Raw genomic sequence first — 14,721 nt, forward strand, 5'->3', positions numbered from 1 at the left:
TCTGAACAGTAGCTGCGAACTAGTGACATCTGGACACCTACTGTGCTGAGACTGAGTCGCACAAACTGAATGGTGGAACAGGGAGCCGGTGGCATTCTCCTCCACCACTGAATTAAATGGAATGTAGATCCTGACGATCCAAATACCGTAAAAACTAAAATGTCGGGTGGTAGCAGCCTTGTGGTTTGGTATTCCATTCTTTGGCATACCGGTATGCTGCAATACAAGACCAGTTAATGTGCTGCATCTGTCCCCTGGGCAGCACTTTGCCAAGGTCTACTGTAGACCACGGAACCAAAACATTAAGTCTATATTTATTGTAGCCCACATAATAGAACTCCTAAATACAAATGGAGAGATAGACAGACAGACAGACAGATAGCCCAGGCTTATATTGATCTGTGACATATAGGGAAGCAGGTATACAGAAATGTACACGGAGAAGGTATACAAAGTATATAGGGAGTAGACATACAGATGTATTCAGGCAGAAGGTATACATCCTAAATTATACTTCAGAGCTGCACTCACTATTCTGCTGGTGCAGTCACTCTGTACATACAGTACATTGTATTACTTATCCTGTACTGATTGTGAGTTACCTCCTGTATTATACTCTAGAGCTGCACTCACTATTCTGCTGGTGCAGTCACTCTGCATATACATTACATTGTATTACTTATCCTGTACTGATTGCAAGTTACCTCCTGTAGTATACTCTAGAGTTGCGCTCACTATTCTGCTGGTGCAGTCACTCTGTATATACATTACATTAAGTCACTGTGTACATACATTACATTACTTATCCTGTGCTGATTGTGAGAAACCTCCTGTATTATACTCCAGAGCTGCACTCACTATTCTGCTGGTGCAGTCACTCTGCACATACAGTACATTGTATTACTTATCCTGTACTGATTGTGAGTTACCTCCTGTATCATACTCCAGAGCTGCACTCACTATTCTGCTGGTGCAGTCACTCTGCACATACAGTACATTGTATTACTTATCCTGTACTGATTGTGAGTTACCTCCTGTATCATACTCCAGAGCTGCACTCACTATTCTGCTGGTGCAGTCACTCTGCACATACAGTACATTGTATTACTTATCCTGTACTGATTGTGAGTTACCTCCTGTATCATACTCCAGAGCTGCACTCACTATTCTGCTGGTGCAGTCACTGTGTACATACATTACATTACATTACTTATCGTGTACTGATTGTGAGAAACCTCCTGTATTATACTCCAGAGCTGCACTCACTATTCTGCTGGTGCAGTCACTGTGTAGATAAATTACATTACTTATCCTGTACTGATCTTGAGTCACATCCTGAATTATACTCCAGAGCAGCACTCAGTATTCTGCTGATGAGAATTCTATGTGGAGTAGCTGTACAGAGGTGAATAAGGAGTGAATACAGACGCATACATGGAGTATGTAATACAGAAGCATACAGGGAATATGTATACAGCAGGGTAGGTCGATTATATATTTATTTGTGCACTATTATAATCCCGCTTTGACGTTCGCACAATTATCGGCTTTTAGGAAAACTCTAGTAAGAATCTGCAGTAAAAAGCTGCAATTTGTCAGAATCTCAGTACAATACTTAAGCAGAGAAACAAACTGCAAAGCCCTTGATTTTGCAGGAATTCTGGCGGCTGTATTTTGTGGCTGAATAGATGCTGGTTATGTAAAGACGCAGCAATGAACACTTCTCAGCTGGAGGAATCGGCGTCTGCTCTGCACAGCCCGCTCTCTCCGCCTGATCTTCAAGTGCTGGTGTCTTTATTTTCTGATGTCTCAGAAGTGTGACGCTCCGGAGCAGACGTCTATGGAGGACGCACCACTCCATAGATTAGAGAGAGGCAGCGTTTCCAGAGAGAATTCGGGTTTTGTATGCAAAAAATCCAAGAGAATATTAATTAATCCTATGACTGCAAGAAAAGAAACCAATTACAAGCCGCTGATCACAAGGGGCCGATCAATATCCTGTATTTGGCCCATGTATTGTCAGGCTAGATGACATGAACCGTGACGTCTCGTACACGGCGCGGCTCTTACCACTTCATAACTAGGAAACAATCAGTTCCCCATGCACCATGAAACCCCAGGAAAGGGAGACACTCGGGCCGGAGGAAGGTCAGTGGGGATAAGGGATAACCAAGACGTCTGGGCATCCTCATACCTGGGTATCACTTCTATAGGGGGCAGGCATACAGAAGTGAGGGCAGACTCACGGCTTTCAATGGCGATGTGCTTTTTTTTGCACATCTTTTGCAAGGACATAAGAAATTGATATGGTTTTGCAGAAAAATTGAAATTAGGCTAAGTGCAAACTGAGATTGTGGCTCCTGCAGGTCACATACACCCAGGAGGTGGACACCCGACAGCGGACGGATGCTTTATAGTGTAAGGTTTGTTGCAATGGCCCTCTGTATAGGAAAGCAGGAGCTGGTGCATTCTCCCAAACAGGTAGACATGGTAAATGCAGGCATGTGGACGCACACAGGATAGAAGGACCGGACAGGACACACTATTGTCCTAAATCTGGCAAACCGATGGCTATGGGAACATTCAATTACACGTCCGTGTAAATTATATCCTAAATGCACACCCCATCTGAACATTGCCTTATCCCACTGGATATGTCTGCCCTCATACACTGAGCAGGCACTATGGTAAGGACAACGGCACCATCACTTGTTACTTAAACAAGACAATAAACTAATGTCCAGGAGATCCGTTAATAAGGGTGCGGTCAGGAGCCGCAGACGGGAGCCGCAGACGGGAGCCGCAGACAGGAGCCGCAGACAGGAGCCGCAGACAGGAGCCGCAGACAGGAGCCGCAGACAGGAGCCGCAGACAGGAGCCGCAGACAAGAGCCGCAGACAAGAGCCGCAGACAAGAGCCGCAGACGGGAGCCGCAGACAGGAGCCGCAGACAGGAGCCGCAGACAAGAGCCGCAGACAGGAGCCGCAGACAGGAGCCGCAGACAAGAGCCGCAGACAGGAGCCGCAGACAGGAGCCGCAGACAGGAGCCGCAGACAGGAGCCGCAGACAGGAGCCGCAGACAAGAGCCGCAGACAAGAGCCGCAGACAGGAGCCGCAGACAGGAGCCGCAGACAGGAGCCGCAGACAAGAGCCGCAGACAGGAGCCGCAGACAGGAGCCGCAGACAGGAGCCGCAGACAGGAGCCGCAGACAGGAGCCGCAGACAGGAGCCGCAGACAAGAGCCGCAGACAAGAGCCGCAGACAGGAGCCGCAGACAGGAGCCGCAGACAGGAGCCGCAGACAAGAGCCGCAGACAAGAGCCGCAGACAGGAGCCGCAGACAGGAGCCGCAGACAGGAGCCGCAGACAGGAGCCGCAGACAGGAGCCGCAGACAGGAGCCGCAGACAAGAGCCGCAGACAAGAGCCGCAGACAAGAGCCGCAGACAAGAGCCGCAGACAGGAGCCGCAGACAAGAGCCGCAGACAGGAGCCGCAGACAGGAGCCGCAGACAAGAGCCGCAGACAAGAGCCGCAGACAAGAGCCGCAGACAAGAGCCGCAGACAGGAGCCGCAGACAGGAGCCGCAGACAAGATGCGCAGACAGGAGCTGCAGACAAGAGCCGCAGACAAGAGCCGCAGACGGGAGCCGCAGACAAGAGCCGCAGACGGGAGCCACAGACAGGAGCCGCAGACAAGAGCCGCAGACAAGAGCCGCAGACAAGAGCCGCAGACAAGAGCCGCAGACAAGAGCCGCAGACAGGAGCCGCAGACAGGAGCCGCAGACAAGATGCGCAGACAGGAGCCGCAGACAAGAGCCGCAGACAGGAGCCGCAGACAAGATGCGCAGACAGGAGCCGCAGACAAGATGCGCAGACAGGAGCCGCAGACAAGAGCCGCAGACGGGAGCCGCAGACAAGAGCCGCACACGGGAGCCACAGACGGGAGCCGCAGACGGGAGCCACAGACAAGAGCCGCAGACAAGAGCCGCAGACAAGAGCCGCAGACAGGAGCCGCAGACAAGAGCCGCAGACAAGAGCCGCAGACAGGAGCCGCAGACAGGAGCCGCAGACAAGAGCCGCAGACAAGAGCCGCAGACAAGAGCCGCAGACAGGAGCCGCAGACAGGAGCCGCAGACAAGAGCCGCAGACAGGAGCCGCAGACAGGAGCCGCAGACAAGATGCGCAGACAGAAGCCGCAGACAAGAGCCGCAGACAGGAGCCGCAGACAAGATGCGCAGAAAGGAGCCGCAGACAAGATGCGCAGACAGGAGCCGCAGACAAGAGCCGCAGACAAGAGCCGCAGACGGGAGCCGCAGACAAGAGCCGCAGACGGGAGCCGCAGACAAGAGCCGCAGACAGGAGCCGCAGACAAGAGTCGCAGACAGGAGCCGCAGACAAGAGCCGCAGACAGGAGCCGCAGACAAGAGCCGCAGACAAGAGCCGCAGACAGGAGCCGCAGACAAGAGCCGCAGACGGGAGCCACAGACAAGAGCCGCAGACAAGAGCCGCAGACAGGAGCCGCAGACAAGAGCCGCAGACAAGAGCCGCAGACAGGAGCCGCAGACAAGATGCGCAGACAGGAGCCGCAGACAAGAGCCGCAGACAGGAGCCGCAGACAGGAGCCGCAGACAAGATGCGCAGACAGGAGCCGCAGACAAGAGCCGCAGACAAGAGCCGCAGACAAGAGCCGCAGACAAGAGCCGCAGACAAGAGCCACAGACAAGAGCCGCAGACGGGAGCCACAGACAGGAGCCGCAGACAAGAGCCGCAGACAAGAGCCGCAGACAAGAGCCGCAGACAGGAGCCGCAGACAGGAGCCGCAGACAGGAGCCGCAGACAAGATGCGCAGACAGGAGCCACAGACAAGAGCCGCAGACAGGAGCCGCAGACAAGAGCCGCAGACGGGAGCCACAGACAGGAGCCGCAGACAAGAGCCGCAGACAGGAGCCGCAGACAAGAGCCGCAGACAGGAGCCGCAGACAAGATGCGCAGACAGGAGCCGCAGACAAGATGCGCAGACAGGAGCCGCAGACAAGAGCCGCAGACGGGAGCCACAGACGGGAGCCGCAGACAAGAGCCGCAGACGGGAGCCACAGACAAGAGCCGCAGACAGGAGCCGCAGACAAGAGCCGCAGACAAGAGCCGCAGACAAGAGCCGCAGACAGGAGAAGCAGACAAGAGCCGCAGACAAGAGCCGCAGACAAGATGCGCAGACAGGAGCCGCAGACAAGATGCGCAGACAGGAGCCGCAGACAAGAGCCGCAGACAGGAGCCGCAGACAAGTGCCGCAGACAAGAGCCGCAGACAGGAGCCGCAGACAAGAGCCGCAGACAAGAGCCACAGACAGGAGCCGCAGACAAGAGCCGCAGACAGGAGCCGCAGACAGGAGCCGCAGACAAGAGCCGCAGACAAGAGCCGCAGACAAGAGCCGCAGACAAGAGCCGCAGACGGGAGCCGCAGACAAGAGCCGCAGACAAGAGCCGCAGACAAGAGCCGCAGACGGGAGCCGCAGACAGGAGCCGCAGACAAGAGCCGCAGACAGGAGCCGCAGACAAGAGCCGCAGACAGGAGCCGCAGACAGGAGCCGCAGACAGGAGCCTCAGACAAGAGCCGCAGACAGGAGCCGCAGACAAGAGCCGCAGACAGGAGCCGCAGACAAGAGCCGCAGACAGGAGCCGCAGACAAGAGCCGCAGACGGGAGCCGCAGACGGGAGCCGCAGACGGGAGCCGCAGACAAGAGCCGCAGACAAGAGCCGCAGACGGGAGCCGCAGACAGGAGCCGCAGACAAGAGCCGCAGACAAGAGCCGCAGACAGGAGCCGCAGACAAGAGCCGCAGACAGGAGCCGCAGACAGGAGCCGCAGACAAGAGCCGCAGACAGGAGCCGCAGACAAGAGCCGCAGACAGGAGCCGCAGACAGGAGCCGCAGACAAGAGCCGCAGACGGGAGCCGCAGACAAGAGCCGCAGACAAGAGCCGCAGACGGGAGCCACAGACAGGAGCCGCAGACAAGAGCCGCAGACAAGAGCCGCAGACAAGAGCCGCAGACAGGAGCCGCAGACAAGAGCCGCAGACAAGAGCCGCAGACAAGAGCCGCAGACAAGAGCCGCAGACAGGAGCCGCAGACAGGAGCCGCAGACAGGAGCCGCAGACAAGAGCCGCAGACAAGAGCCGCAGACAAGAGCCGCAGACGGGAGCCGCAGACGGGAGCCGCAGACAAGAGCCGCAGACGGGAGCCGCAGACAAGAGCCGCAGACGGGAGCCGCAGACAGGAGCCGCAGACAGGAGCCGCAGACAAGAGCCGCAGACAGGAGCCGCAGACAAGAGCCGCAGACAAGAGCCGCAGACAGGAGCCGCAGACAAGAGCCGCAGACAAGAGCCGCAGACAGGAGCCGCAGACAAGAGCCGCAGACAGGAGCCGCAGACAAGAGCCGCAGACAGTAGCCGCAGACAGGAGCCGCAGACAAGAGCCGCAGACAGGAGCCGCAGACAAGAGCCGCAGACAAGAGCCGCATACAGGAGCCGCAGACAGGAGCCGCAGACAGGAGCCGCAGACAGGAGCCGCAGACAGGAGCCGCAGACAAGAGCCGCAGACAGGAGCCGCAGACAAGAGCCGCAGACGGGAGCCGCAGACGGGAGCCGCAGACGGGAGCCGCAGACGGGAGCCGCAGACAGGAGCCGCAGACAAGATGCGCAGACAGGAGCCACAGACAAGAGCCGCAGACAGGAGCCGCAGACGGGAGCCGCAGACGGGAGCCGCAGACAAGAGCCGCAGACAAGAGCCGCAGACAAGAGCCGCAGACAAGAGCCGCAGACAGGAGCCGCAGACAAGAGCCGCAGACAGGAGCCGCAGACAAGAGCCGCAGACAGGAGCCGCAGACAAGAGCCGCAGACAAGAGCCGCAGACAAGAGCCGCAGACAAGAGCCGCAGACAGGAGCCGCAGACAAGAGCCGCAGACAAGAGCCGCAGACGGGAGCCGCAGACGGGAGCCACAGACAGGAGCCGCAGACAAGAGCCGCAGACAAGAGCCGCAGACAAGAGCCGCAGACAGGAGCCGCAGACAAGAGCCGCAGACAGGAGCCGCAGACAAGAGCCGCAGACAGGAGCCGCAGACAAGAGCCGCAGACGGGAGCCGCAGACAAGAGCCGCAGACAAGAGCCGCAGACGGGAGCCACAGACAGGAGCCGCAGACAGGAGCCGCAGACAAGAGCCGCAGACAAGAGCCGCAGACAAGAGCCGCAGACAACAGCCGCAGACAGGAGCCGCAGACAAGAGCCGCAGACAGGAGCCGCAGACAAGAGCCGCAGACAGGAGCCGCAGACAAGAGCCGCAGACAAGAGCCGCAGACAAGAGCCGCAGACAAGAGCCGCAGACGGGAGCCACAGACAGGAGCCGCAGACAAGAGCCGCAGACAAGAGCCGCAGACAAGAGCCGCAGACAAGAGCCACAGACAGGAGCCGCAGACAAGAGCCGCAGACAGGAGCCGCAGACAAGATGCGCAGACAGGAGCCGCAGACAAGATGCGCAGACAGGAGCCGCAGACAAGATGCGCAGACAGGAGCCGCAGACAAGAGCCGCAGACAGGAGCCGCAGACAAGAGCCGCAGACAAGAGCCGCAGACAGGAGCCGCAGACAGGAGCCGCAGACAAGAGCCGCAGACAGGAGCCGCAGACAAGAGCCGCAGACAAGAGCCGCAGACAAGAGCCGCAGACAAGAGCCGCAGACAAGAGCCGCAGACAAGAGCCGCAGACAGGAGCCGCAGACAAGATGCGCAGACGGGAGCCGCAGACGGGAGCCGCAGACAAGAGCCGCAGACAAGAGCCGCAGACAAGAGCCGCAGACAAGAGCCGCAGACAAGAGCCGCAGACAAGAGCCGCAGACAAGAGCCGCAGACAAGAGCCGCAGACAAGAGCCGCAGACAAGAGCCGCAGACAGGAGCCGCAGACAAGAGCCGCAGACAAGAGACGCAGACAAGAGCCGCAGACAAGAGCCGCAGACAGGGGCCGCAGACAGGAGCCGCAGACAAGAGCCGCAGACAGGAGCCGCAGACAAGAGCCGCAGACAAGAGCCGCAGACAAGAGCCGCAGACAAGAGCCGCAGACAAGATGCGCAGACAGGAGCCGCAGACAGGAGCCGCAGACAAGAGCCGCAGACAGGAGCCGCAGACAAGATGCGCAGACAGGAGCCGCAGACAAGATGCGCAGACAGGAGCCGCAGACAGGAGCCGCAGACAAGAGTCGCAGACAAGAGCCGCAGACAAGAGCCGCAGACAAGAGCCGCAGACAAGAGCCGCAGACAAGAGCCGCAGACAAGAGCCGCAGACAAGAGCCGCAGACAGGAGGCGCAGACAGGAGGCGCAGACAGGAGCCGACCAGATCATCACTTGGCTGCCTTCTATCATTGGTCCAGTTCTGATGTCCATATACCCATTGCATATAATATAGTAGAAGAGGAAATCAGGTATATACCGCGCTAATACTCCAATGTGGTATTAATAAAATATTCCTTTATTATTGTACAGGTCGACGCGTTTCAGAGACATCCATCTCCTTCATCAGGACATAAAAAGAAACAGTATACTGGTTACACAAGGTTGGCTGATTGCAAAGTGTCCTGAACAAGAAAGGCAGCAGCTTTTTTTATACTTTATCATTTCGGAGAATCCAGAATATGTGACGACCCACAATGTACTGGACACTGGTGTCAGATAAAAAAAAAATGTAAGTTTTACCTCGTAGGTTATCTTCAGACTTGATTGCAGCAATATTGGAGTAAATTTTGGGTGCACTTCTGCAGTGAGCCAGAGACGGAAAGTAGATTTTGGTTGCAGAGTGTTTAATTCCTGTAAAATGACGGAGTGGCCCTTAGTGTATGCACAATGGACATTCATAGATGTAGAGTTGTTACTATGCCAGTAAACCTATCCCATGCCATATTTAGAATAGAAAAATATATAAAAAGTGCACTCTTGGGAATATAAAGAGACCCCATGCACCACTCCACTATTTACCAGATCTCAATATAAAAAAATCACGTTAATAAAATTAAAACAAATTTGCCACAAAATAAAAAAAAAGTGCAATTAAATTTGATCACATATATTAAAAATGATGTCTAAAATATAACTTTCTTCAACCCAAATCATTCTTGGTCATTAAGGAATAAAAGGGATGTTTCTTAAAGGGAATCTGTCAGGTGCAATATGCACCCAGAACCATGAGCAGTTCTGGGTGCATATTGCTAATCCCTGCCTAACCATCCCAGCCTATAGTAGCATAGATAAAGAGATCTTTAGAAAATGTATTTCTAAAAACATTTTACCGTATGCTAATGAGCGCAGGGACTAGTCCCCTGGGCGTTGCTTTGCTTGCTAATCGGCTCCATTAGCATGGTATTACATCCCTATGAGCATGCTATCATTCTAATGAATGTGCAGCATCACAGGATGATATCATTCACCTCTCCGCTGCCATCACCGCCCGACACTGGATTTCGGCTCAGGGTGCATGATCCCGGAGTTCCGGTCACGCGCACTATGAAGCCGGGTGTACACGTCCTGGCTTCAAACTGAAGTTGTGCACATGACCGAAACTCTGGGGTCATGTGCACTGAGCCGAAATCCAGTGTCGGGCGGTGATGACAGCGGAGAGGTGAGTGAGGTCATCCTGTCACGCTAAACATTTATTAGCATGTTAGCACGCCTACAGGTGCCCACAGGGGCGTATTAACATGCTAATGGAGCCGACTAGCCAGGGAAGCAACACTCCTGTGACTAGTCCCCTCGCTCATTAGGATACAATATAAGATCTTTGGAAATACATTTTGGAAAGATCTCTTTATCTTTGCAACCAGATACAGGGACGGTTAGGAGGGGATTAGCAATATACACCCGGAACTACTCGTGGTTCTGGGTGCATATTGGACCTGACAGGTTCACTTTAAGATGCATTTTCAGGATCACACAGCTCACCCTGCCTCCTTATTTGCTGGGGGCTGTGCGCACCTAAAGAGCTGTCTAGCACATGATTGCAAGTATGGGATTTGCGTACACGCGGTAACATGTGGATTAGACGTTCACAGCCTCGCTCAATACAAGAGAATTGAGCAAGGCTGGAGACGTCTAGTTGGAATGTGATTGGAAGTATGCAAATCACATACTTGCAGTCACATGACCGATGGCTCCCGCTCCCAGAGAATCCTGACAATCTACAGTGCATGTGATGTGCGGACTCACAAGTCTGCAGTCACACAGTAAGGCTGTGTGCACACGTTGCGTTTTTTACAGCGGAAACGCTGCGTTTAGAACCGCAGCGTTTCAGTGGCAAATTGCATGCTTTCAGCTTTCCCAGCAAAGTGTATGAGAAAGCCGAAAAATCAGTGCACACGCTGCGTTTCTAAACGCAGCGTTTTGGATGCCAAAAATCGGTGCGGAAAGAAAAGCAGCATGTCACTTCTTTTGTGCGGTGTGGCTGCGTTCTCTCCCCCATTGAATCAATGATGTGGGTCAGAACGCAGCTACACCGCAGTGAGCTGCTTTTTTGTTGCGGTCCGCGGGCTTTGTCGGCACACAGAACGCAGGCATTTACCTGGAAGTGAGGTCAAGAGGTTTCCTGTTGACCTCACTTCCTGGCAAAGTCCTGGAAAGCCCCCGGTGTCGCCAAAGTGCCCGTCCCGACCCCCGACCCCCCCCTCCCGAAAATCCAATATGGCCGCGCGCACAGTAGCGCACTGGTCACAACCTACTCCTATGATTTCTGTCGCATGTGCCTTGAGACATGCGACAGAAAAATGCCCCCCAGGCCCTGCCAGGTCACCCCCTATTCCCCCGGTATTCCCCCTTACCTGTCTGGTCGCAGCGCTGATCCCCCGCGGCCCCCTCCTCCTTCACAGAGCACGCTGGCCGGTCACATGTGCAGAGCAGCTGACAGCCAGCACTGTGTTCAGGACGCTGGCTGCTGGCTGCTGCTCACACTCTGCAGCTGTGACCCGGGGAGAGTGGGTGCAGATTTTTGGCACCCACTCTCCTCAAATGGAGGGTCTGCCCTCCTAGAAAATGGGGGATACGTTCCCTGAACGTGCCCCCATATTCTAGAAGGTCCAGAGGCGACATGGGACGTCCAAATGGATTTCTGCGGACCCATTTTTTTCAAATTTTTTGATTAAATTGGAGAACAAGGGAATGATTTGGGGAGTGTTTTTTCTAATAAAAAATTTTTTGTCATTTTTTTTTGCTTTTGTTTACTGTCAATTAGTTATGTCGGGTATCTGATAGACGCCGTGACATCACTAATTGCTGGGCTTGATGCCAGGTGATATTACACATCTGGTATCAACCCCATTTATTACCCCGTTTGCCAACGCACCAGGGCGCGGGATGAGTTGGGGCGAAGCGCCAGGATTGGCGCATCTAATGGATGCGCTACTTCTGGGGCGGCTGCGGCCTGCTATTTTTAGGCTGGGAAGAGTCCAATAACCATGGCTCTTCCCACCCTGAGAATACCAGACCCCAGCTGTCAGCTTCACCTTGGCTGGTGATCTAATTTGGGGGGACCCCACGTTATTTTTTTTTTAATTCTTTATTTATAAATAAAAAAAAAAGCCTGGGGAGCCCTCCAAATTGATCACCAGCCAAGATGAAGCTGCCAGCTGTGGTTTGCAGGCTACAGCTGTCTGCTTTACCCTGACTGGCTATCAAAAATAGGGGGGACCCCACGCCATTTTTTTCATTGTTTTTTTTTTTTTTTTGGATAAATACTAAGCTAGGCACCCTTTAGTGCAGGGGTGGGGAACCTTTTTACTGCCGGGGGCCATTTGGAATTTCCTACTAACCTTTGGGGGCCGCACAACATTATCAACCTGAAAAATAACCCTGCTATATTTGGTCAAACGATTAATTAACTCACCCCTATTGTGGTGGCCGGAGCTGCTTCTCTTTGGTGCGATTGTGATGTTCGGTGATATTGATCATCTTGTTTCTCACAGCTGCTTTTCCAGGTTTGTCTCTGTCTGGAGATGCTGGGGGCATACACATCACAGGAGGGGCCAGGGCGCATAAATTACAGGAGACACTGGGAGTACACATCACAGGAGGGGCTGGGGCATATACATCACAGGAGGGGCTGGGGCATATACATCACAGGAGGGGCTGGGGCATATACATCACAGGAGGGGCTGGGGCATATACATCACAGGAGGGTCTGGGGCATATACATCACAGGAGGGGCTGGGGCATATACATCACAGGAGGGGCTGGGGCATATACATCAGTAGGGGGCATGGACAGCCCTGGCGGTGGCACAGACATGACTGGGGACACGCACAGCACTGGGTGGCAGCACACACTGCACTGGGTGGCAGCACGCACTGCACTGGGTGGCAGCACGCACTGCACTGGGTGGCAGCACGGACTGCACTGGGTGGCAGCATTAGGGAGACAGACAGGTCTGGGGGAACATAGACATCAATAGGAGAGCACGGACTGGGGAGCATAGAAAGCAGTGGGAGGGTACAGACAGCAGTAGCGAGTTAAGAGCACTGAGGGGTGGCACACAGCACTGGGGAGCATGGACAGCATAAGGGGGGCACAGGCAGCACTCACCGTGGCATGGACAGCACTGGTGGCAGCATGGACAGCATTAGGTGGTGCGGACAGCACTGGTGGGGGGGCATAGACATCACCCAGGGGGTACAGACAGCACTAGGGGGGGCACGGACAGCAGTGAGGGGTTACACCGCGCTGAGGGGGTACACAGCACTGGGGTGTACACAGCATTAGGGGGTACACACAGCACTAGGGGGTACACACAGCACCTGGGGGTACACAGCACTGGGGGGTACACACTGTACTAGGAGGTACACAGCATGAGGGGGTACACACAGCACGAGGGGGTACACACAGCACAAGGGGGTACACAGCACGAGGGGGTACACAGCATTAAGGGGTACACACAGCATTAGGGGGTACACACAGCATTAGGGGGTACTCACTGTACTAGGGGGTACTCACTGCACTAGGGGGTACACACTGCACTAACGGGTACACACTGCACTAGGGGGTACATAGCACGAGGGGGTACATACAGCACGAGGGGGTACATACAGCACGAGGGGGTACACACAGAATTGGGGGGTACATACAGCACTGGGGGGTACACACTGTACTAGGAGGTACACAGCATGAGGGGGTACACACAGCATGAGGGGGTACACACAGCACGAGGGGGTACACACAGCATGAGGGGGTACACACAGCATGAGGGGGTACACAGCACGAGGGGGTACACAGCACGAAGGGGTACACAGCACGAAGGGGTACACAGCACGAAGGGGTACACACAGCATTAAGGGGTACACACAGCATTAAGGGGTACACACAGCATTAGGGGGTACTCACTGTACTAGGGGGTACTCACTGTACTAGGGGGTACACACTGCACTAGGGGGTACACACTGCACTAGGGGGTACATACAGCACAAGGGGGTACACACAGCATTGGGGGCTACATACAGCACGAGGGGGTACACAGCACGAGGGGGTACACACAGCATTGGGGGGTACATACAGCATTGGGGGGTACACACAGTACGAGGGGGTACACAGCACTGAGCGGGGGGGGGGGCAGCGATGGATTGAGTACTCGCAGTGAGGGGGAGGGAGAGTCACACACACACAGCAGGTCCGGGAGGCTGGTAAACCTGCTGCAGCTCTTCTGTGTGACTTTATCGCAGCGTGCTGCTTACCCCGCCCACCAGAGCACACAGGCCGGGGATAAGCCTAGAATGTATGGGCTGCAGTCAGGTCCTGGAAGTCAGGATCTGGAGAGAGCCCGTACATTCTAGCATCTACCCACAGGGCATCAGGCAGTGGGATTTAAAGGGCCGGCAGCCGGGAAAAGCGCGGCTGCCACCAAAGCACAATGGTCCCCGGGAATGTGCCCGGGGGCCGCATAAAAAGTCGTCACGGGCCGTATACGGCCCGCAGGCCGGAGGTTCCCCACCCCTGCTTTAGTGCCACATGAAAGGTACTAAAGGTGCCAGCTTAGAATATGCAGGCGGGGGTGGGACGTTATATATATTTGACATCCATTCATCCATTGATGCTTTTTAGGCTGTGTGCCCACAATCAGGGTTTGCAGCGTTATGGGCGCTGAGTGTTTTCCCTGCGTCCATAACGCTGTGTTGTGCAGTAGAAGCACAGTGGAAGGATTTTTGGAGATCCCATGCCCACTGTGATTCTTTTCTCCGCAGCATAAACTGACCGGTGGCGTGGCTTCCGAGCCTCAGCATGTCAATTTATGCTGCGGAGACGAGAGTGTTCTCTGCAGGTAGAATAGAGCTAAAGTCCAGAGCAGCCTGAACCCAAATCGTGGGCATGGGCAGCTGCAGGAAGGCTGGCACTGTGTACTAGACGCCGTGTCGCTGGATCATGGCCACATAGCCTTAGGCCTCTTTCACATGTCAGTGATTCTGGTACGTTTGTGCTTTTTTTTAAACGTACCAGAATCACTGACATACGCAGACACATTATAATGAATGGGTCTGCTCACACATCAGTGATTTTTCACTGCACGTGTCTCCGTGCGGCATACCCGTGTGTGCGTGATTGCCGCACAGAGACATGTCCATTTTTTTCTGGCATCACTGATGTTCCACGGACCACGCAGTGGTGTGGTCCGTGAAACACGTGCCAGAAAAAAACGTGCTTTTAAAATAAAAATCATTTTA

The 14,721-nt window shown here is 54.8% G+C and overlaps 1 protein-coding gene across 3 annotated transcripts in view; it reads right to left on the reverse strand.

Moving 5' to 3' along the window:
* DYNC2H1 (dynein cytoplasmic 2 heavy chain 1) overlaps positions 1 to 14,721 on the reverse strand; it is an 852,364-nt gene that overhangs the window by 242,991 nt on the left and 594,652 nt on the right. For all 3 annotated transcript variants that reach the window (XM_075337457.1, XM_075337458.1, XM_075337455.1), the window contains exon 78: positions 8,729 to 8,839. In XM_075337457.1, the coding sequence (XP_075193572.1) occupies positions 8,729 to 8,839 (111 nt within the window). The remainder of the gene's footprint in view (positions 1 to 8,728; positions 8,840 to 14,721) is intronic.

This window comes from Anomaloglossus baeobatrachus, chromosome 2 (genome assembly GCF_048569485.1).
Source record: "Anomaloglossus baeobatrachus isolate aAnoBae1 chromosome 2, aAnoBae1.hap1, whole genome shotgun sequence".
NCBI classification, from domain to species: domain Eukaryota; kingdom Metazoa; phylum Chordata; class Amphibia; order Anura; family Aromobatidae; genus Anomaloglossus; species Anomaloglossus baeobatrachus.